Source organism: Hermetia illucens, chromosome 5, assembly GCF_905115235.1.
Source record: "Hermetia illucens chromosome 5, iHerIll2.2.curated.20191125, whole genome shotgun sequence".
Taxonomy (NCBI): domain Eukaryota; kingdom Metazoa; phylum Arthropoda; class Insecta; order Diptera; family Stratiomyidae; genus Hermetia; species Hermetia illucens.
The window spans coordinates 31,442,279-31,466,211 of record NC_051853.1 but is presented as its reverse complement, the minus strand read 5'-3'; the positions used below and the strand labels follow the sequence as shown (position 1 = coordinate 31,466,211).

The 23,933-nt window shown below is 41.3% G+C and overlaps 1 protein-coding gene across 3 annotated transcripts in view; it reads right to left on the bottom strand.

The window, feature by feature from the left end:
* Positions 1-23,933, bottom strand: part of LOC119657262 (CREB-binding protein) — a 40,351-nt gene that overhangs the window by 5,065 nt on the left and 11,353 nt on the right. For 2 of the 3 annotated variants that reach the window (XM_038064091.1, XM_038064092.1), the window contains exons 4-16: positions 21,864-22,050; positions 21,461-21,778; positions 17,980-21,294; positions 17,596-17,885; positions 9,489-9,646; positions 8,710-8,820; positions 7,618-8,563; positions 7,317-7,550; positions 7,024-7,254; positions 6,552-6,949; positions 6,181-6,454; positions 5,846-6,118; positions 5,265-5,744 (exon numbers count right to left, since the gene is read on the bottom strand). In XM_038064091.1, the coding sequence (XP_037920019.1) occupies positions 5,265-5,744; positions 5,846-6,118; positions 6,181-6,454; positions 6,552-6,949; positions 7,024-7,254; positions 7,317-7,550; positions 7,618-8,563; positions 8,710-8,820; positions 9,489-9,646; positions 17,596-17,885; positions 17,980-21,294; positions 21,461-21,778; positions 21,864-22,050 (7,215 nt within the window). The remainder of the gene's footprint in view (positions 1-5,264; positions 5,745-5,845; positions 6,119-6,180; positions 6,455-6,551; positions 6,950-7,023; positions 7,255-7,316; positions 7,551-7,617; positions 8,564-8,709; positions 8,821-9,488; positions 9,647-17,595; positions 17,886-17,979; positions 21,295-21,460; positions 21,779-21,863; positions 22,051-23,933) is intronic. The other variant, XM_038064093.1, reaches the window with a different exon arrangement.

The following is a 23,933-nucleotide window of genomic DNA, read 5'->3' as shown; positions in this document are numbered from 1 at the left end:
AACTTCCTGACCAAACAGGATAAAGCTTTACATAAGGAGAATCCTACTCTCCCAATTAAGTCTCAATCGGGACTTTTCATAGTAACCTTCGAGCCCTCTGAAGAGCTCAACGACGCCTTCAAGATGAAATACATTCTACACCAGAAGGTTAGCTTAGAAAAACTAAGGCCGCTGGAACAGATTCAATGTTTCAACTGTAAAAATTTTGGGCACGTTACTCAAAATTGTACAATTGTACATCGGTGCGTTAAGTCCACCAAAAAACACCTGCGTGGCGACTGCCCACGCCCCTCATCGGAGGTGCCGCAACTCTGCAACTGCAGCAAAGTCGGACATCCAACCAGCTTCCGCGGTTGCCCGACATATAAAGGTATGGTGGCCCGAAAAGAGGCTGCCAAAGCCCGCAAGTCTAAAGAGGCATAGCAGACCAAACAGGCAGTAGCACAGCTGTTGCAAAGTTTGGCCGAACCAGGCGTATCTTACGCCCAAGCCATGAAACACTAACTGCCCCGGGTGGATCCTGCAACTCCACCTCCGTCTCTCCCAAAATAGCCGGCAGAATTCCGTGAATTGGTTGGAACCCTTGCCTCAGCCACCACGAACGAACGACGGCAATTCGCTGCCATCAAACTTATCCTTAATCTATGGAGTTAAGTATCGTTACTTTTAACACCGAGTCCCTTGTATCTCACGCCCAACGTGTCACTGCCCAGGTGTTGATCGACTCTCTGAAAGCAGACATTTATTGCATTTCGAAGACTCACCTTAAAAGCAGGCTTAACGTGAACTTCACCCGATATACCATCCGGAACGATAACAACACCGGCTCCGCCCTATTAATCAAAAAAGATTATGAATTCGAGAAATTCGCCATAGACAACCTGCTAACTTGCTCCGCTGCGGCGGCTTTCATTAAAACGGCAGACAGTAAACGTATTCTCATTGTCTCCGTTTATATTAGGTGCCAATCTAGAAAAGAGGAACTGGGCCATGACTTAAAAGTCTTGAGTGATCCAGTTGAAATCTAATTACCTTGGCTTTGGAGACGACTTCAACTCCAGGCACACTCACTGGGGCGACACGACCCACGACCAGTAGTCACTCTATAATAGACTACTTCCTTCTGTCTATGGATATGAAGCAATGCTTTCAGGTAATATCTTGTGATACCTTACCAGGCATGCGCGCGATCAATCTCAAACTGTCCTCATCTTTTTCTCTAAAAAAGAGAGTAATGACCACAATTAGGTCTTTCGCCCACACCGACTGGGATAAATTCAGGGCTGAGTTAGCACCAACACTCAACTTGAAAAAGCTCTCAAATAATCGCAATCTGTCGGTCAAAGAAATGGACGAGGCTACTTGCTTGGCGTCTGACGCTATTGACACTGCTACTCGCAGGAACTGATAAAAGTCGATGAGTTTGAATTCAATTCTCTTACACATGAGATATTGTTCCATTTGAAAGTTGGCAGATTTGGAGGCGCAATCTCAAGCGCAAATTTCATGAGCACGGGAATAAAATCAATGCGGAATATAAAGCATTACTCTCCCGGGATTAACTGTCTCAATACGCTAATTCGAGGTATGGTGGCGACCTTCCGTAGCAAGGAATTGGCCCGCAAACTTGCAGACATTAAGCCTGGCGCCGATATGTTCCAAAATATCAACAGGTTAACGAGGAAATACAAAGCTCCGAATTTCGTTCTAACGCAAAACAAAGTACGAGTCTGCAGTGATACTGAGAAAGCAAAAACACTTGGGGAATTCTTTGAGCGACAGCTAAACGCGACACCTCCGAGCAACAGAACGGCTCTCACTGAGACTGTCAGAGATTTCACTTCTAGGAGCTGCTACAGAATCACGTCTTTTTCTGCCCAGAACCCTCACAACAAGCCTACTGATTCGAACAAATTTCTGAGTTTATCACAACTCACTGCTATTATTATACTCATAACCTTAACGGCAAAAAGTCAGCAGGCCCACATAGAATTACGAATTTCGTCTTAAAAAACCTTCCAGTAACCTCCATTAAGTTCCTGCTTGCGATTTTCAGTAACTGCATTAATAATGGCTATTTCCCATCCACCTTTGCTCGCAGTGGCTCAAAAACTGGCATCAGCAAGGTGGCACCATATGTAAGCAGAATGCCCCTTTTCGTGCCAAGAAGCGTACGTTTTGCAGATTACTTTGCTTGAGTATGCACTCTTATTTGTGTCATGCAATTCCATCTGACGTCGAATTTGTTACTGTAACCGTTAGTTGCTCCCAAGGGTTTGCAGGTTCTCGAAAGTTGGAGTTTCGAGCTAAATACAAACCCAGAATAGAAAAGGGTTCGTGCAGGATGCTTTGATTCATTACCTTCGTTATTGTTTCGGGTTGAAAGAAGGCAGTGATTGAAGTGATTTTCGCTTCCCGAATTTCCTGAATTAGACCATGAAATTTGGTGTTTCGTTCCGATGTTTTAACCTACTGCGTGTTTCGAACACTCGCTATCTTGTAGCAAAAACTGATCAAAAAAACAAAATCAAACCGTTTGTTCCAAAACTTGAACGATCCCACAGGGACAGAATTCATTTGCAGAAAAGACACAATTCACCACTGTTCGTGTGAACCTTTCCTTTCCTTTCTCTAACCCGCAACACTCACACTTATACAGGGGCCGCGCCTTATTGTACACGAGGCAGCAGAAGCATCTCTACCTCTCGATTGCGGCACTCGGGCCCGGAGTTTAAAGGTGCGCGATCGAGCCGTTTTTTTTCGTTCTTAATTTTAAGGTTTACCTCGCAGGTTTGTTCGTGCGGACCCACACATGGGTTAAGGACACGTGAAGTTTTGTACAAAGATAAGTCCATGACTCTTGTGGGCACAAAGTCATAACCTCGATGTGCGTAGCACACTGGTGCTAATTTATATTGAAGCCTTAAAATTCAACTCCGTGCATGGCACCCGTAAAGTGTTCACCCCGTAATGGGTGGATAGTTAGCACTACCACCAATTTAACTCGTTTACCCTTTGATGAGAAAGAAACCCGTGCAAAAGGCGAAAGATTGATAATTTGGCTTCAGTTCGTGAAATACGGAATTTACTTATAAGAAACTGCACACAAAAATTTCGTACCAAAATATGGCAATCTACGAGCCACTACTGGGATCTTCCCGGAAATTGAATGCAAAAGTTTAGAATCGTTCGGAACCAGCAAAATATGGGAATTGTGTCCCTAAATGATGCGAAATCTTTTTACATGTTCAATTTCTTATTTCGTTCGGGTAGATAGGTTCTGGAGATAGTGTCCCAAATTAGTACATTCATAAGCTTTGCAAATCAATCTATGGAACACGCAGAAGCGTCACTACCGATAATTATGTAATTTATACCATCGTAATAAATCTATCTAGGAATTAGTTTCCTAAATCGATGTTTAGCCAGGTTTCCCGAGTTTGTCTATTTATAAAGAAACTTTCGTAAGGGTCAAGCTTAGTCTACTTAACCTCTTTCAGTATAGTGTAAATCGATTATCCCAAATCTTGCTAAACTTAGAATGCCTAACCCGTCACTTCCGTGAATTCGATGCCAACCGAAAATCCATAAACCAAGCAACGAAATGAGGGAGATTATTGCCGACTCCAACTCATCCAAGATCATTTATAATAACAACAAAATTTGATATTTTTAGGGAAGACAGCTCGAAACAAGGGACTATCATAAATATTTAGATCGAATTACTCATACTAACACAACGCTGCTGCATATCATTCAATGATACACCGTCTCCTAACAGTACTGTTAACCGATGAAAGATTCAACAAAGAATGAATGTTTACCACTTATACGAAAGTAGCAAATTCATGAATATAATCTACTCTGACGAGGCTCCAACATGTCAACAAACAAAATTATCTGTTTATTTACAGCTTCTAATAGTCTCAGAATACGTACATCTAGCAAAAATGACTGAATAACAACAATCTATCTTTTTAACGAGATGGCTAGCAAATTCTCTGTGAGCTCAATATTGACATTAAAAAATTACCAAAGGGTCAATCGCATCAGGCGAAGTGAGATATCTTTAGTAATCTCAAAATGCGTTTATCGCATGGAATCGTACTAAATGGCGGCTGGAAGGTGATATTACACTTCAAAAAAACTCCATTGTGTTTGGGGAAGCAAGTTGTATGTTACAGTGTTCTTCCGTTCTGGTAATATGGGCGTTCACGATGAAGCACGCTTTGGTGGTTGGGTTTCAAAAAAAGCTCAATGCATGGACACCATGCGAATTTATGCAAAAGAGAACGAACAAAATCTACCCATTTTTTGAAGAGCCCAAACGACCACCAAGCTCGAATTAACTGCCAAACCTTCTTGCTGTGTATTTGGTGAGATTGTAAGGCAAACACACACGCCGCCGTCTAGCGAATCATTGAACTGTGAACTCTACTGTCAGCAGCTGACTAAATTGAAACAAGCGGTCGACCAAAATCGGCGTTGTGTTCTATCAAGAAAACACCAGTCAGCAGACGTACCACAAATCCAAACAGCTTGAATGGAACCTTTTATCGCACGCACTATATAGTCCAGCCAGAACAACACCAAGCGACTACCCCCTTTTCAAAAAACTGGCGTTAAAAGAAACTTGTCAAAATGAACTGATCAAATTTTTTACCAATAGGGTCGAGGACTTCTTCAAATGCAGAATTATCAAAATGCCTTCAAAACAGACAAAACTTATCGAATATATGGGCCCACATTTGATCTAAATCGGATAATCCTTACTACATCAATTTCATCGTCGAAATAAAGCAAAAACAAAAAACCGAACTTTTTACTTAATTCAACAGCAATCCTTCCTATAACCGTCACCTATCGGCCCCTCTACAATTTCATGGCGTTCCTAAAGGGCGCTAGGAAGACAATGATTTCAAAACGATGACGATAGGCCATTGATTACTGACGGAACCCCTTTTATTTTATAATATTGAAGTCCAAATTCACCCAATCCACTGAAGAAAATGTTTCTTTTTTGTAGAAAAATGTATTAGCTTAATTTCCAAAAATCTCGTTCATAAAAACTGAAAAGTGTGAAAGCATTCCTGCACAGTCCAGCATTGATATGGATTTCTAGACTCTTCTACTGGAAAATGAATTCTAATTGCCACAAGTATTAATCGTTTATCTTCACTCTATATCTTCGCCGTACTTTCCTCAATTCAACCGTCCCCAACTCCAACTCTACATGCATTTTAATAATTCAAAAAAGTACTTACGCCCTGTTGCTGCTGCTGCAGCTGATTTGTCCCGCACTGTCCCATCATGGCATTTTGCATTGGCATTCGATTATGTACCGCCTGGTTGGGCAGAATCTGTTGATTCTGCTGTTGTTGCTGCTGTGGCTGACCCATCATGTGCGGTAGATGGCCAGCCTGTTGCTGCTGTTGTTGTTGATGTTGTTGTTGCTGCTGTTGTTGTTGCTGCTGCTGTTGTTGTTGCTGTTGATTATTTTGATTCGCTGCATTAGCATTTTGACTTTGTTGTCGCTGTTTAATGATGGCAGCCATTAGTAACGGTTGAGATTTAAGCACTTGAAGTATTTTGGTTGTTTCCGCTGAACTGCCATTCTTAATTTGTTGCATAATTTGTGAGATCTGTTGAGGATTTAATTGATTGGCAATTGGTGTTTGGCCAGCGGGTCGCATACCGCACATGATTTGATTTGAACTTGAACCGACAACTCCACCCATACTTTGCTGCGGGGAGAAAAAATAAAAACAAATTCAATGGAATCAGTAAACAGATAAAATGTTAAATTTTACAATATTATAGCCTTCGGAAACACCTGAACACTCACCTGTTGCTGCATCGTATTCGGTTGCATCATTTGATTTTGAATGGGCGGCCGAAGACCACCACCTTGATTACCATTGTTCGGGTAACGTCCCCACTGATCCATCAACATGTTCGGAACGTTGCCTGGATTTTCGAAAGGAAGACGTTGCTGTAGCTGCTGATTAGGTATGAGTTGGCGTTGCATAACAGGCGGTGCCATTTGAGGTCCAGTTGGTGTTAGTTTACCAAAGCCACCGCCATGTGGTACTTGCTGCCGTGCCGCTTCCTCCTGAACCTGCTCAAATTAAAGTAAACCAGTTACAACTTGATCAAACTATAAGATCTAAGACGGCATACCTGTTTCACGACTTGCAATACGTGTTCCGGCGGTGTTTGAGTTCCTGGTTTATGACCGATGCCAGCTCGATGAGGACTCGTCATGCCGCTCATCGATGAAGCAGGCGAGGGTACCGCGGACGGACTCATACCACCCGCTCCTTGTGTGGAGCCAGCTGGCAGTGCTGGTAAGGCGGGAACTCCAGCTGCAGGCAATCCAGGTGCTGTTGGAGGCGCAGTTCGAGTTGTATTCATTACAGCCATACGACGTCGTAACAGTTGGGCTTGTTGCAATCTAGAATTAGGAAAAAACAAAATAAATGAATAAGTAAAACCACGAAAGGGATCAATGAGAACCCAACACTTTGTTCAATTAAATACGAAAAACCTACCGTTGCTGTAGCTGTTGCTGCTTAAGCTTATGTTTAATATTCGGACAGAACGGTACCGGACATTTAGCTTCTTGACAGTGCTTAGCATGATAGCAACATAATGCAATAAGTTGTTTGCAAATCGGACATCCACCGTTCGTTTTCCGTTTGCAATTCTTCGTATGCGTTACAACACGCTTCATCTTCTGGCACGATGGCAAACGGCAATTTGCATCGCGACATTGACATGCATGCACCAACGATTGTATACAACGTTGGATCGATTGCTTTCGTGCCTCTTGCGGATTGGCCTGCTTCATATCCGCAGGCGAGGAACCATCGTCTAAATCGAAACCTAATTTCTCCAACCTATGTGGATGACCCACTTTGTCCTTACATACAGTACATAAATCGAAATCCTGAAGATGCAAAACAGAATATTAGAAATCACGATGTCATCAAACAACTGAGAGAGAAAATAACGAAAACTTACATCACAGACAGTGCAGTGGAAACGAGTCTCAACTGGCGTTTTACAATTATTACAAGTGTAGACGAATTTATCTTGTCCCTGGTTGTGCAGCTCATACAGCATGCAAAGTGTACTGAACTGAGCACGACGCAGTGACGAGAATTCGTAGTGTTTATCACGCGCCATTGTCAAAAATGCATCGCGACCGTCCATGAGATCACAATTCATTGGAGGGTCAGGGTCTTGAATTGGCTGCAGGAGAAAAAGAAATGAATGAGTACCATACAACGACTTCCACCAAAAATTATGCTCACCGCTAAGCTGGCAGCGGATTGTGCTGAATGCAAACGGATTACGAAGAACACTTCTTTGTGTTTCTCCATGGTAGCGTAAATTTTCGCACTCAAATCGTTTCCAGTCTGTTGTTCATTCGCTTTCTTGTTGTTCTTTCGCTGAGCTGCCTTTGACTTATTCGATTTTTTAGCTTTCTTTTGTCCCTTCTTCTTACCATCGCAACTAGCTTCGTTGTCATCGTTCATCGAAAACATCTAAAGGGATCCAAATCGAATACGGTTAAAAATCAGGAAAAAATGAAAGATTATGTGGTAGTCTTACCGCGTTTGCTGCTGCTTCTGCTGCCTCCGCTTGTTTTCGCTTCTCCTCTTCCTCCTGGTCAAGCTCCTTAATACTTTCTTCAAGAACATTGGGCCAAAAATCACCTTCGAAATAAGGCAACTCTGTAGCAGATGACAACTTGTCTTCCATTGCTTGCTTCAGAATATCCTTGTAGTCCTGAATTGTGCGCTCAATCATGCCCTTATCTAACATTTTCCTATACCACTCTTGCAACCGCTTAGGCTTCGGTATCTTTTGATCGGGCGGATGACAATGGAAGATGTAATCGTCTCCTTCCGATGGTGGACACGCCCAAATATGGGCCATTGTATAACCTAATTGTTTCACATAATCCATATAACCTAGGAGGATCTCATGGTACACAGCAGTACGGAATTGTCGTGGTCGGAAGAAATGTACGGAATCTAAGTAGGCAATATAGACGCGTCTTGTATTGGGCGCAGGACATTCCGAGCCATATTCCTGCACGTGCATGCCAAAGAAACACACATCAACTCCGTCAACTTCCTCGAAAGCAAATAAGGCTTTCGCTCGATATGGAAACTCTGAGGAAAATTCCTTGTTTTCGGTGAATCGCCGCCGCATTCCTGGTTTCACTTCTACCGTTTTGTCGGAACTCGACACGACCCGAATATGCACTTCGCCAGCACCGGCTTCTTTCTTCTTCAGGAAATTGTTGACTCGAGTTTCAATATAAATACCCAATTTCGTGGTAGGTAACCGTTTCGCATTGAACTTATTCTCCTTACGCTTAACACCCTTCTTTTTAAGACAATTATCACAATAAAAACCACCTGGATAGACAGTTTCCAGGTAAAGGACGCATATTTGATGTTGCTTTCGACCGCATTCTAGGCAATCAACGAACGGCTCCAGCTCGAGGTGATCGTTTTTCATCTCTTTGAATTGATCTTTTTTGATTTGCCTGGAAATTCGGGAAATATTGAAGCATCAAACAGCAAACACTAACGAAAGATTGCTCAGATCATCATCTTGATAGCTTTAATACAGCTTCGAGTAATACGTTTCCAAGCAACCTTTCAGCGACAATCAATTCAGTAAAATACTTACGTTTGCGACTGCAGCGGATCGTCTCCCAATGTCACAGTATCTCCGGGGATATCGTTAAAACATTTTTGGCAGAAAGTATATCTGTCAGATACAACACCATATGCTTTTAGACTACATATTCATTTTTTTGTTACGGAGTTTCGTGTTATCGTGTCGTATTTTCAAGTACATTTTCAAATGTCAACGTTTTCAATTGATTAAATTTGTACAAAAATTAAAAATACATTTCGATGGCCCAAAAACAATATTTTTTGTGTTTCAAAAAGGAATGTGGATGTGGTGCGATAATTATAATACAATTAATATGATTGGTTACAAGATTTCGAATTACGAATTATTGATTTTTCGTTCAATTTTTGAGGTTTCGAGGATTTTTTATTTCATAGCCATGAAAAATTTATGCGGGGACGATAAGAGACGGAAGCACAAAATAAAATTGTGTGTATGGAAAAGAAATGAAGAAAATAGTTAGTACCAAAAAATTTAATGATTCTTTCTTTTTGGGAGAAATTTAGAATAGTTTGATTTTGAATAGATCACACACATCGTCGGAACTAGATGTCAGAGACAAATTTCAGTTACTAATCTAAAACCGATGTTCCTCAATCAAGCCAATCAAACCCGAAATGAAACAAAATTGCAACAAGTCCGACGATGCGATGGGGATTCAATTTTTACTACTAGTGAGCTAGAAAACAACTTTGTACTAGGCTAAAAAATGATATTCGCACAAAACTTTAAATACAAACGAAGGAGGTTTACTATAGAGTGATAATTACCTGTTCTGATAACTGTAGTACTTAGCATCTCTTGGGATCGTGCATAGCTGCTTCCCGTAACAGCACAGAACTTGAGGATTGAATGTGTATTTACGGCCGCAACAATATCCTAACATATTCATAACTGGATCGATTTCTTGTTCGAATACCTCTGAAAGCTGAAAGTAGAAATTAAAAAAAAAGTTAGAACCCAGAAATTTCGTCGTTTTATTGAATTAAATTAGGATCACAGAATATAGAAGACTGGAATCTACGGATAAGACATGTCCAATAGATGAATTTCTTTTTAAAATTGTTGGAAATCAATGATCAGAAAATTCCGTAAGGATACAAACTTGAACGAGATTTTTCTGAGCAGGGTATTCTCATTTACCGCCCCAGTTATGATCCTCGGGATTATAAGCGACGAAAGAGAAATTATGCAACGCCATCAATTTGGCGAGGCCCAAGAACTAACTCCTACAAATCAAATACATGGGGGGATAATGAAGTTTTTCATTGCTATAGGAAAAAAACTCTAGAAACTCTTAATGTCACACGCGAATCCACGACTTATTACAAACTCTTAGCCGCGTCCGAGAGAAGAATCCTCTAAAGAATCTTCGGTTCCCTACGGGAAGATCAACGATTTCACAGCCTAGATAACGACGAAATTTATGAGCGTTACCACGACCGTTTGGTTGTGGATAAAATCGCCCTGAATACGCTGCGGTGGGCAGGTGCATATGGATAAGGATGAATAAGCCCAAAATGTCTATATCTTTAGTAGAAAATAGAAAAAAAAGACGTAACACACCCTGCGGCAGATGCAGCGACAGCGTAGTTAGGGATATTGAATTGGTGGACCTTGGCGCAGGCGTAGACCGGATATCGGTTGTAGCGCCATTGATGCTGCTCAGAACTGGCGAAGCATAGATCTAGAAATTGGATAGTTACTTTAGCTTTAAATACTGGTCGAAATAAATTAATCACACGTGTGTGTGTTCGAGGTGGGGGAGAGGCAAAGCATCTGAGCACTCAAACCTTAGAGCTCCATTGTACTCGATTCCCCCGTCAAATGGAATATCCCGGATGGGTTTATGTATCGCAGGATTTCCGTTAGTGGATGTGATGCTATCCCCTGCAGTTCGAGCACATCAGCACCCAAAATCTGATGTCTGATGCGTCCGTGAGCGGGGCACTCACATAGAAAATATTCCGTGGATTCCGCTTCCTCATTACAGGATGGACACGTATCATCTTGGATAATTCTTATTCTGAACATATGCCCAGCTAGTGAAGTATGGCCAGTCCGAATGCTCACAATACTTATGGAAGTCTTCCTGCTTTTCGACAGGATAAACTTTGCAGTATGTTTGTTTGATTCTGACAGGAAGAGTTTGGTCTGTCTAGCAACATTAAGGCTTCGCCACCTGTCATTAAGAGAAGCTTGTTCCCAGTTTTTGATAGCAGCATCAGCCAATGCTACCGACACCCCAATTGCTGGTTCTGGTCCGGGCATGAACAGGTACCCAGAGTAAATCCACCGTATTGAATCTAGAAACAGAATTCAATCGGTTTCTACATTCCTGAACGATTTTTAAAGTGATCAAAGTACTACTCAACGCCCACACCTAGTATGGCCAATAAATTTTGCCAGTCCGTTCATATCGAGAGAAATTGTAGGCTGTCAAAAAAGTACCAACACATCCCGATGGATTTCGAAAATCGTGTGCACTTTGTTCGTGAACGTGTTTGTCGCAATCCTCGACCTCACCACTCAACTGTGACTAACAGCCGAAATGAGCGAGTCTACACGCAGCATCCGTCTTCTTTTTTTTTAGAGGAAGATCTTCAGGTTGACGCGTACAGACGATGTATAACCTCCTCGAATGAAAAAAATGCAGTTAACATGTGATGTGTGGCACTCCTGATACATTTTCACGGAAAAAAAACACCGCGATATTCTCTTTGGCGGCGAAAAAAATTTCACTATCTAAGAAAAGGTTATTGAACAAAACGATAGAGTATATGCCTAAAGTTGTTACGAAGCAAAGGGGAAAATTCCAGAGAGTTAAGCATAGTCACCTTTCGACTAGTGTAATGGTCTGGTAGGGAGTTTCTTACCATATAATTACCGATATTCACTTATGTAAAACTGGCGTAACAACGAATTCCAACGTATACCAAACCATGTTGAAAGAGGTTGTTGATCCCCTGAACAATACCTTATTCGCCGGGCGGAATTGATACTTTCAACAAGATTTCTTGGAAAAAATAGCCCCAAAGAAAGAGGAAGACGCCGCTGCTTCGTAATCATTGTGAAGTTAAAACTAAATTAAATATCGATTTAAAATTTGAAATAGGTATTCTTGAAATATTTTTCTACCAAAAGAAGTAAACAAGTGGGAATACCGGAAGCTGGAACCTTCAGGTATAAAGTTTGTGTTTATCTTATGTGAGAAATACCACCACATTTTGGGTCCCCAACCCCCCCATTTTTCACCACGGTATTAAAAATATCATCAGTTTTGAGCAATACTAATTGAGCCCTTCCATTTGATACCCCACATGACCGTAAAAAAATGCACACCCCCTTACACATTTGTGGCGACAGAAAATCACGCCACTTGCTGTATGTAAAGGAATTCACAGACCACATGTTCTCACCATTTTTCGTGGCAATTGGTTCAGCCATTTCCGAGTACAGCTTTTGTTTATTTTTTTTATAAAGACAAATGAGCGTATATATATTATGTGAAAGTATCCACTTTCGGATGATATTGACATTCAAAGTCTTGAATTTGCACAGAAGCGACAACTTTGACCTATTATAACTTTCTTATTAATAGTGCATTTTCCACCAAACTTGGTAGGATCATGCTCTGTTATAGCCTACATTATTTTTATTCGTTGGGTGAAAATGAACTTAAGGGGGTTTTGCAGACAATTATTAAAAATTATAGTAATATACTATTATTAACTTTATTTGGAGGGATATCGGTATAGAGGGAATTTCGGAGCATAGGCTAGGATTTTTCGGTTAGGTAGTTTCTGAGAATGAGTCCTTTAAAGAGATGATCAATTTCCCCCAGACATCCCGGTTTTGCGACGAGGTCCACCAAACCGCTTAAACCGTCTCCGAGAAAAATGCTTGTGACGGACAGACAGACAGTAAACCGATTTTAATAAGATTTTGTTTTACATAAAACCTAGAAAGGGCTGGGGAGAAGTAGATCCTTCATGAATGGAATTTTAATATTTTTTTTAATAATTCGGGTGAAATTGATAAGTTTTAATTGCTGAAACTTTCAAAGTGATAGCCGGATTTCCATGAAATCAGTATTATGTCCTCTATGCTGTTGGAAAATTTGGTAGTTCTTGGATAAAGTAAAGGGGGGTTTTCTAGGCAACTTGGAAAAAAAGGTAATATACAATTAGCAAATTTATTTCAGTAGATAACGAAATAGGACATATTTTGGGGCCTAGATTTCGTACAAGCGCATCATTTTGATTTCTGGAATGGGTAGTTTCCAAAAATGAGTCCTGTCTCAATTTAAGTGTGCACATTTTGGTCTCTTATTCGCGTATTTTGCAATTTATGTCAAAACTATCAGTGGCAAAAAGTACTCATCGAGGCCTTTCATTTGATACCCCACATGCATGTATGAGGGCCCCCTTTAAATTGCACGTAAATTTATGTCACTCACTGTGGGATTTCAAAGTTCCCCTATGTCTAACAAATTTCGTTCGAATCGATGTAGCCGTCTTGAAGTAAAGTAGGTGTAACAGACTGGCAGACAGACACAGTCAATCGATTGTCGAGTGCTTAACTGAAACTAAAATCACCATTTTAACAATAAAGGAAAAATTTGTGGACGCAACTCAAACCGGCGTAACGTTGAAGTGAATGACAGCACATAACGATGTTGATTGCCTTCAAAAGAAGGAGGGACTTTCAAACAAGAGACTAAAATCATTATTTATAGAACCAGAACCTGGACTTGGAATTAGCAAATTCATAACTGTGAAAATCATATTGAGGATCCCAACATGAAGTTCGACAACGAGGAAGACTAAACCGGCTTCTCATTTACTGAACTATCCACACATACGCGATGTAGGCATACTTTGGGGGGATAATAGACCCTAAAAAGGAATTTCACCGGGTGCGCCTAGTGAAACATCTCTTAAGACTAACGAATATGGCCCGGATATTCAACCCTTAAACCTTCAATTTCTGGGGTTATGAAGCATATTTATTATTTAATAGAATGTAATCAGAGTAAAACATACTATGAAATACTTACGAAACAAAGACCGAGTGATTAAAAAGAGAACGCCCTATGAAAAATGGATCAGCAAGTTTCAAAAATATTAACACCAGTTGTTCGGAATTTGTTAGTACGACTTTTAAAGGAAAACCTGTTTTTTAGCATAAAGTCATTTTATTTTTCTACAAAATCACCTTTAAGTTCGATATTAGTCCAACCTGTTCCTATTTTTGTTATTCCTTAAAAATAACAAGATTCCTCAAGACACTTAACACTTAACAAGCGTTTGTTTCAGCGATGTCCTCTTTTACCACCCAGCCATTTCTTCAAGTTTGGAAAGAAAAAATAGCCTGAGGGTGCTAAATCTTTAGAATATGATAAAAAGTAGCAGTTCATAGCCCACTTGATGAATGTTTGCCATAGTGACTACACACGTATTGTCCTTATGAAAAAAAAGTGCTTTCTTTGCTAAATGCGGTCATTTCTGTTTCAAAACAGTGTCAAATCTGCCCAACAACTCGAATAATATTCACCAATGATTGTTTTGCCCTTTTCAATTTAATAAATATGATTCCAATTACGTCATTACAGGAGGACCTAAATTTCTTCACCAAAACGGCACGGTAGAAACGTATAAAACAGCATAGATTTAGACGGAAGATTCGTCCCCGTAGTTCAATTTAAATCAATTCGACTTATTGTCTCAGTCCCAACCAAACACTAAATGAAGATTTAGCATCTCTAGATTAGGACTCCATTCCTCAACTGAAATTCTAACAAAACAGTGTTTGTCCAAAAAGGAAGGTAACCCATCCCAAGAAAAATCATATCCACATAGAAAGACGCCGCATCTGGAGTTGTCTACAAAAATATATATACAAATTTTGTAAGGCTGGAAGATGAGAAACCAGCAACACCGTGCAGTGCTAAGAGATCGATGACCGATCTATGCATATTTACCAAAAATGTTAATAAGGGGAACATGCTAATTACTGCGATATTATCGTCGTATGCAAAAAAAGCTTCTCCGCTGACGAGTTGTACGGGCATTTAACAGACGGCCTTGAAATACAGAATCTTGAAGGCGAAAACGCATGCATTTCTTTTTTTTGGTCCAGAGCAATCATTATTAGAAGAATCTTGAAATGCTCCAGAATATCAATTGCAAAATCAAAAGCCACACCATCCGGAGCGAATTACAGAATTGAGAAAGCTGAGGAAACAGAGAGGAAAAATCGAAAGATCCTTATCAAGAATTGATAAATCGGTTCATGTATTTAATCGTGAATACAAAGCTTGAGATGCGCCATTAATCTTTTACCAGTTTAACACATGCTACGATGGAGACATTGAACTATAACCAAACGAATGCTATGACACCTATATAAGAAATTAGAGCCAAAATTCAAATATTACAGAACAATAAGGAAGATCAAGCACTACATCGGTGTCGCGAATGTCAATGAGCCCATAAAAAAACGACCCTATATACGATACATTTTCATCTCGATCCTTTTCATGGGCATATCGCAAGCCAAATGTAATGGCTATATCATCAACAGAAGCAAAGTATATGGCCAGAACCAAAAATTTGACGTCCTAGACACCGCAACTGCACATTTGCTGGACATACTGGAAAAATAGTTTCTAGATCTCCACCTGAATGAATGTACCTCGAAAAAACTACTTAGAAAATCATCGCTCTCCTCAATCCTTAGGTAGAGAAATAATCAAATTTCCAATAGCAATGGCATAAAAATCCCGAGTAACAGAAAGGAAAATATAATAGGCAAAGTGTGAAGCCATTACTTAATGGAAAGAACATCCGCAATCATGTGAACCAGTTTACGGATGATTACATCCGCACCCAATTAGCAGAATAGAACGATAACAACGAACAAAAATACGAGTATTCCCCCAATGCAGTACGTAAAATTTCACATAAAACTAACGGTACCTAGCGAAGTGAGCTGCCATGTTAAGAACCTACTGCTTTGCCGAGACAGGAGTGTTCATTATTGAAACATACTATAATGAAAATACCCTGCCAGAGTAAGCACAACGCGTCAATAATGTCCATCAGTTTATGGATAGGGTCGACCGCATACAACTTTGGCAACTTACGAAGCGATTTACGAGCGCTTCACAAATTGGCCGAACAACTCTTTCGACTTGAATCTCATAGTAAAAGTGTGGTCCAGGTTGAAGCAAGAGTACATTTATGGAGTCCAAACCTAAAAATAATAGGCACCATTTGATTGAATACAGCATGAGTGAGACGCAATGACAGCGGAGAATCTGAAAAAAATGTGCGAAATTTTCAGACAGCGAATTCTGGACTTCATAAAAACAGAGGACAGCTCGCTCCTTATCAATTCCATATAATATAATCTAATGGGGCCTTTATAATAAAATTATAAATACCAGGTGTACAAGCTTAAATCCGCTGTTCGCTCACAGGTGGCGTCAGTAAGCGTATGAAACTGCTATGAGCACGCCATATTTTTTTCTAGTTCGACATTTTCCAGTGCATATCATCAGCAATTTCACGCAAAAGCATATTTTTTTCTCTTCAATAATCATGTCCAGTTTTATTCCGGGAAAGAAGTATTTGCTGGCGGCTCTGTTTTTTTGCTTCAATTTGCAGGAATCAGCCGCTGAATTACATCGAATGCTTGTGGAGACCTACGGCGACAATGCTCTATCGGAAACAACATGCCGAGACTGGTTCCATCGGTTCAAAGATGGCGATTTCGATCTAAGCGACAAGGAGCGTGAAAATCGGCCTGGGGAAGTTAAGGACCACGATTTGGAGGCTCTTTTGGACGAGTACGATACTCAAACGCAGAAAATGCTCACCAAGCAATTAGGCGTCTCTCAACAAGCAGTTTCCCTGCATGTACGTGCAATGGGTAAGGTTCAAAAGTTCGGAAAATGGCTGCCGTGTGAATTGAACGATATGCAGATGAAGCGGCGACAAAACATATGCGAAATCTTGCTTACCAGACACAAAAAAAGATGTTTTTGCATCGGATTATGACTGGCGGCAAAAAATGAATTTATTTTGAGAATCCTAAACGAGAAAAATCGTCAGTTGATGCCGGCCAACCAGCGACATCTTCCACAAGACCAAATCGCTTCGCACAGAAGACGATGCTGTGCATTTGGTGGGATCAGTGGCGTATTGTCTACTATGAACTGTTGAAACCTGGTAAAACTGTCGATGCCTACCGTTGTCACCAACAACTCATCAATTTGCATCGTGCTCTGAATGAAAAACGGCCGGAATATCAACAAAAACATGAAAAATCTATTTTCCTCCATTATAATGCTCCGCCACACACATTGAAAAAAGTTCGAAACTGCTTAGAAACGCTCAAATGGGAGATACTGGGAGATTTATCTCGAAAAAAAACAGCGGACTTAAGCTTGTACATCTGGTAAATAAATATAAAATTAACCTCCCTCTTTTGATTTAAATTGGATGCAAAAAACGATCTAGAAGCTCTTGCACGACTTGTGTATGTCTAAATAAGCGCAACCGCATCTAAGGGAATTGTTAAATCCGAAATACTTTCACGCTGCTATAAAAAGGATGTAACTCGCTTGAAGGACAACTTCAAATCGATTGTATTCTCTGAACGCCTGCCACATTCAAACGATAAATACGTATGGGATATGTTCAGCAACTGATAATAGTAAGTCAAGAGAAGCAATTCCGCATTGACACCGACAGGTTTACCTTTTGGATACGCTACTTAAGGCCGCAAATTAATAAATTCAGTTTAGTTCCGCTCCTTCTTAATCACTTATTCAATAGAAAATATCCAAAAAAAAGGAAATTATATACTCACTTTTGTACAATAACGATAAACACGTGACGTTTTTCGATTGTAAAGCCATGCATTGTCAAACATGAGCCAAACATCATCGACGTACTCCCATGGATCTGAATATTGTCCAGTCATCAGTTTATTTCGAATCGTACTCAAATCCATTGGTTTCTTAACAATATCGAAATAGTCAGGAATGCCCAACGCTTGAGGATCAACAGGCGATTTGAATGGCAACGATTCTGGATCTTGTTGAAGTAGTTTCTCTAGAGTAGGCATTAGGGCTTGACGTAATTCTTCAGGTTTGAAAACTGTAAAAAAAATAGCAATAATACAAAATAGATATTAGTTTTCTGATCAAAATCTGTATATGTGCAAGCGGACATTGGAAATGAATATACTTACGGCATTTTTTCTTCTTATCCGAAGCATTCGGTACGATTGGTTCAGGAACGACCGGTTTCACTTCCATCTTAATACCAATCTTGGTATCACCCTGTGACGGCGACATCGGTTCATCCTTAACTTTGATATCATCCTTTGTATCCATTGAACCTTCTATATTATTTGTTGCACCGCTGCCACCTTCAACTTCCATTGGCTCAGACTTAATTTCAATCTTGATATTATTCATTCCTTCACTATTCACATTCTTGCCACCACCGCTATTCGAATTATCATGTTGCGATCCACTTTCATTGTCATCGATTTCTTTCTTGCAATCGTCTTCTTGCTTGATGGAATCCAATTTGCCTTTTTGAGCGGCACCTGCGCCTCCCATATCTGGAGATGGCGTGTTATCATCACGATCACGAGCTGCAGCTTCCAGAGCAGCCATTTGAGACGAGAGGTTGCTACTCGATGACGGCCGACTGGATGGTAGAGAAACAGTCGAATTGGAACTACCCCCGCCTTTCCCCAGAGAACTAGCACTCTGTTGACTGGCTCCCAGAGCAGCAGACAGTGATTGGGTTACATTCGTAGTTGTCTGGGAAGGAGAGGTCATAAGCGAAGGAGATAAAGGTTCTACTTTTGGTTGTAGCAGGGACGATACACTCGGCGGATTCGGAGTGCTAACCGGTATTGGTCCGTTTGATGATAGAATTGGTGAAGGACTAGCTACAGGCACCATAGAAGCACTGCTTACGCTGCCTAAAGCTTCAAGACTGGTTGGTGTAGGCGGTAAATTACTACTGCTGTTTCGCGACATTGTATTAAATGCATTACTGTTCGACGATTGGTTTGTAGGCATCTGTCCGACAGAGCTGAATGGGGATGGCGCCTGAGGTGGCACGTTCTGCTGCACAGATACATTCGCAGCTGACGACGACGAAACAATTTGCTGACTAGTGTTCTGCGGTTGAGGCGGCTGCTGTTGCTGCGGCGGTTGCGACTGTGGCTGTTGCGACTGTTGGTTGGGACCGCCAGCTGCCCCTGATAGCAGTCTCGCCTTCATTACATCATTAAATTGATTTTGTTGTGCCAGTGTCTGCTGAGAAATAGTGCCGGTTACGCCTGTTATCGAAGCGCCATTTGCGTTCATGAACTGTGCTGTAGCCGCAACACTAGTGGGTGGTGTTATGTTCGCCGTGCTATTACCTGCAGACATTGCCTGACCGGTGAACGGCGACAAGACTGGGTTTTGAACAACCAAGTTTTGCTGCGATGTACTATTTGGACTTGGCCCTGATGGACCAACAACAATGTTCCCTATGCTCGTTTGTTGATTAGGGTTGAATTGCATACGATTGGGTTGCATTCCTACATTCACCATGCCAGGAGAGTGGCTTCGCATGCCCGCGGTCTGAGGTCCTTGACCAATAATTCCAGGCGCTCGTTGCATAACAGATCCCAGAGCACTGGTCGGACACACACCCTGAGTACCTCCCATCGGACTAACCATTCCCGCAGGCTGTCCGACTGGTCGCATTTGTTGATGGCCTGGCAGAGATTGTGGAGACGGTCCACATGCTCCACCTGCTTGCTGTTGAGCTTGTTGTTGCTGTTGCTGTAAGATCATCTGCTGCTCTTTTCGACGCTGTCGTTTCTCATCAAGCTCCTTCTGAATCTTATAGATCTTCTCAGCCAAAAGATGATAATACTCTGATCGCGAATTAGCCATTTCATACATATCGCGTTCTACCTTTTCGGCATATGATACCAAATTGTGCATACGTTTGTCCATCATTGTTGCTTGATCAGAGGTGGGGAAAATTGCTTGCACGAGTTTATGAACGAGGTGGTTGCGCAGATCAGGAGTAACGGTATTATGCCAATCTTTCGTATTCCCAGAAGTTGGAATCGATCCGCCCAGCTGCTGGTTCGGCAGAACACCCATTTTCATTTGGGCGAGTGGATTGTTGGCCATTGCTTTGACCGCGCTTTCTGCATTCGCTGTGTTGAACATTTGCACACCGACAGTTTGTGGAATGTTTCCTTGTTGCTGAGGCTGCTGATTGGACTGTTGTGGAGCTCCAACACTAGATTGATTAGGCATGCCAGGTTGCCCTTGTTGATTTCCAACTGATAAAACATGGTTGCCACCACTTGCACCACCTCCGACAATGGGTGATATCGAATTATTCGCCATGTCGTTGCCCATCAAAACATTGTTCGCCAGCATTTGATTAGAATTTTGTGGAACGCCTTGATTCGGAACAATAACTCGTACCGATGGACCCGACATCCGCATGCCCTGCGCTACTTGCGGCGCTCCTGCGTTTGAAGGAAGAATGCTGGAGGCCGATGAAACAGTTCCGCCCTGCATGCTTTGCAACTCAAATCGACGAACATCCTGATTCTGAACAACATTTTGTTGCTGCTGTTGTTGTTGCTGCAACTGAGCTAAGTCTTGGTTCTGCTTCGCTGCACCTAGGGCGGCTGGTGATGGGGCACCCGGCATAGAACTGCCTGCCATATTAACATTCCCGCCAACTTGTTGTTGTTGCTGCTGCTGCTGCTGTTGTTGTTGCTGTTGTGCTCCCGATGGAGCGCCTCCTGCATTGTTAGCATTCGACACTGGAGCACGATATTTATCAGTTTGCCTAAACGGTAAACAAATTGCACAATCTTGCCGCGTGCAATTCTTCCAGTGAAGAAGAATCTGGCGGGATGAAATACAGTGCGCATAATCGCAGTCTTTATTCGCTTTACAGTTAGCCATGTGGCTTAGAACATCCTTCATTGTTTTACAGTGCAGAACTGTACACTTCATATTGTTAAGATTCTCACTTTCCCGTCGATGACACTTATGAGCGTGTAATAAAAGCATAAGTTGCTGCTGAATCTGTTTTTTCTTGTCAATAGCTGCACTAGGACTCCCCGATTGTTGGGCAGTCCCGGGGTTCTGCTGTTGTGGCTGCTGCTGCATGCCACCCGGATTCTGTTGAACAGCTGTCCCTTGAGGTCTTGGTTGGGCACCCGCTGGTCCTACTGGTTGAGGCTGAGACGACGTTTGCTGAACACCCGTTGGTTGTCCTTGACCACCCTGCTGTAGTCCTCCATCATTCCCAATCGCGCCTAGACCAATATTGGTACCAATGGGGCCCCCAGGTCGATTTCCCTGCATCACTATGTTTGGGGGTATTCGCTGTTGTGAGATTGAATTAACTAGCATCGGTTGTTGCGGTCCGCCGCCACCCGCGTTCACATTCATACTTTGTTGATTTGGATTGCCATAGCCATATGGGCCATTCGGGCCGCCCATGCTATTAATTTGACCTAATTGAGGGAGGAAAATTATATAATCCATGAATACAAACATTAGCGGCAGGATTAGTCAGACAGTGATACTTAATGATCAAAAATTTCACTTAAATTTGATCAATAAATATTTTTCTTTATCTAAAGACCGAGATATGGAGTAAAACAATTGAAAACTACTCACCGATATTAGGAGATTGCATTCTTGGTCCGCTACCCATAAGATGAGGATTTGGACCGCGGACGATATGCTGCTGACGAACGATTTGACCAACAGCCACACCCATAATTGGGCCATTTTGTAAACCTACTTGATGAGATCCATGATGTAGACCTTGATTTCCTTGATTCGACTGTACAGCACCCAATAACGGCGACGTACCAATTTGTTGTTTAAGTGTATTAGAAACTAAACCGCCCGATGACATAGCACCGCCCATTCCCATATTACTATTTGTTAAAATCATATTACCCACATTACCTTGTGCGATGCTATTCATACCTTTATAGAAGTGAGAGGAGAAATTAAGAAATGAATCATTAATTAGTTTTCAATTTCTGGAAAACTTCCTAAAGTGAATACTTACTTTGCATAGAACTCAGCGTTTGAGTTCCATTGTTTGAAATAGACATGGGCATGGAGTTGACCATTCCTCCAACACCCATGTTAGCCGGCATGTTGCCTGCCATATTTGGCGGTGATAGTAAATTGACATTTTTCTGGCCCAATGGACCCATGTTGAGAACATTTGCTGGAAGAGCATTTTTATTACTCTGTAAAAAAAATAATTTATTAATTCTTTCGTTTAAACACTGTGAAATCGAAAATAGATTTTTATACTAATTGAAATCCAGACATTTTGATATTGAAATCTTTCACTTGGTACCCCACAATGACGTCAGTTTGATGGGGATTCTGATCCCCATTATACCATAATTGCACGCTGATGCATAAACGGAACAACTAGTGAAGATGAAGGCAGCGAACGTTCTCCACCACGTCCCCCTCTCCTTGTCGCTGGCTCAAGAGCGATCATGAGAGATTCAGTTGGTATCACGAGGAACTCAGGGCTTATTTCCCGAAGAATTATTACAAAGAGCATCACATGAAAAGGATATCCTTTGGGAATATTCGACGAAGACGATTTCTTACCAGAGCAGAAGCTGCCTCATCTCTGCCCTTGGAGCAGCGTGATCGAAACGGCTCGCAGATGTTAAGCGCTCATAAATCCGCCCATACTTTGAGCCAGAGCTGAACATATTTTTTTAAGAATTGCAAATATGCCCAAGTATGGGAGGATTTACGCTCAATATAATGTCATGCCGTGTTCTGTGAATTATATAAAGGAGCACTTAACATCTGCGAGCCACCTCGGTCACGCTGCTCCCAGGGCAAGATTGAGGCAACCTCTGCCCAGGTAAGAAACCGTATAGCCGTCTTCGTCTAATATTTGTAAAGTTTCGATGCTAAGCTCTAAACGAGGGGCCTGTGGACCAGAAAAAGAGAGAGTAAGTTGCTTCCTATTTGGTCCGGTCCGACATCAAGTGGATGCGGACTAAGGATCCCACAATCTTTAAAAAAAAACATATATCCTTTGGGATTTATCAATAAACAAAAGGATTCACAGTGACAGAACACAGAGGAGTTTCACATTTTTCTCAATGGAGGAAATTATTAAGCAAACCAGTTTGCATTAAATTTTGTATTGCAATTCACTAAAAATTTTTGGGAAGTATACACAGATTTGCAAGTTTTGGAAGGCATTCACAGAAAAGGCGCGTAATCATCGAAGGTATGAGTCATACTAAACAACCTTCGACGTCTTCATCGATGGAGAATTAAACGATATCGTCCTCATTAGTGGCAATTGCAGCTTTGAAGGGATGAGGAAGTTCCTCTCTTTTTTCCTTCTCTTATTTTTTTATGATTCCTTATATTTTAAATTATTGATAGGGTCAAATCCCAGGAAGTCTTAAAATAGTTATATAATAGAGTAGCTTAAGTACTGAGGAAGAAAGTAACTAGCTTTCGAAATACGTATTTACTAACTATTCAAATATATTGTAGTAGGAGCAAGCTACCTAGTTTTATTTTTACCCAGGAAGTCTACCACCAGACGAATAGCGTCTCCATAACTTGGCCTCTTCTAGAAATTGTAGGTTTTGTTCTTCAACAAAATCATCTTGTCCAGTCTCAGCCTAACATATTTGCAGGACTTGCCTGTTAATACATGTATGCAATGGATGTCAAGAGGAAAGAAAGCAAAAACAAGTCGGGAAACCGGAGGCTTGACGCTTCAGGTATAAAAGATTTTGTGTTTCTCTATGTGAGGAGCATAACGCAGTTCTCCATTGGCTGATAGCATTGACTCGAAAGATTTAAATCGTTCAGTTCTCTCAATAGCAGTAACCTGCCCAAAACTTAGCGATGCTCTATGCTGGTGCGAAATTGGATAGTCCTAGGATGATTTTAAGGGGGGTTTTGAGTAAATTTCTAAAAGTTGGCAATATACTATTAAGTATAAGTTTATTTGAGCAGATATCGGAATGGAACATATTTTGAGGCCTAGATTTCATCTAAGCGCACTACCCCGATTTTTTCGAATTTTTTGGAGTGAGTAGTTTCCGAAAATAAATCCTATCTCACTGTAAGTGCG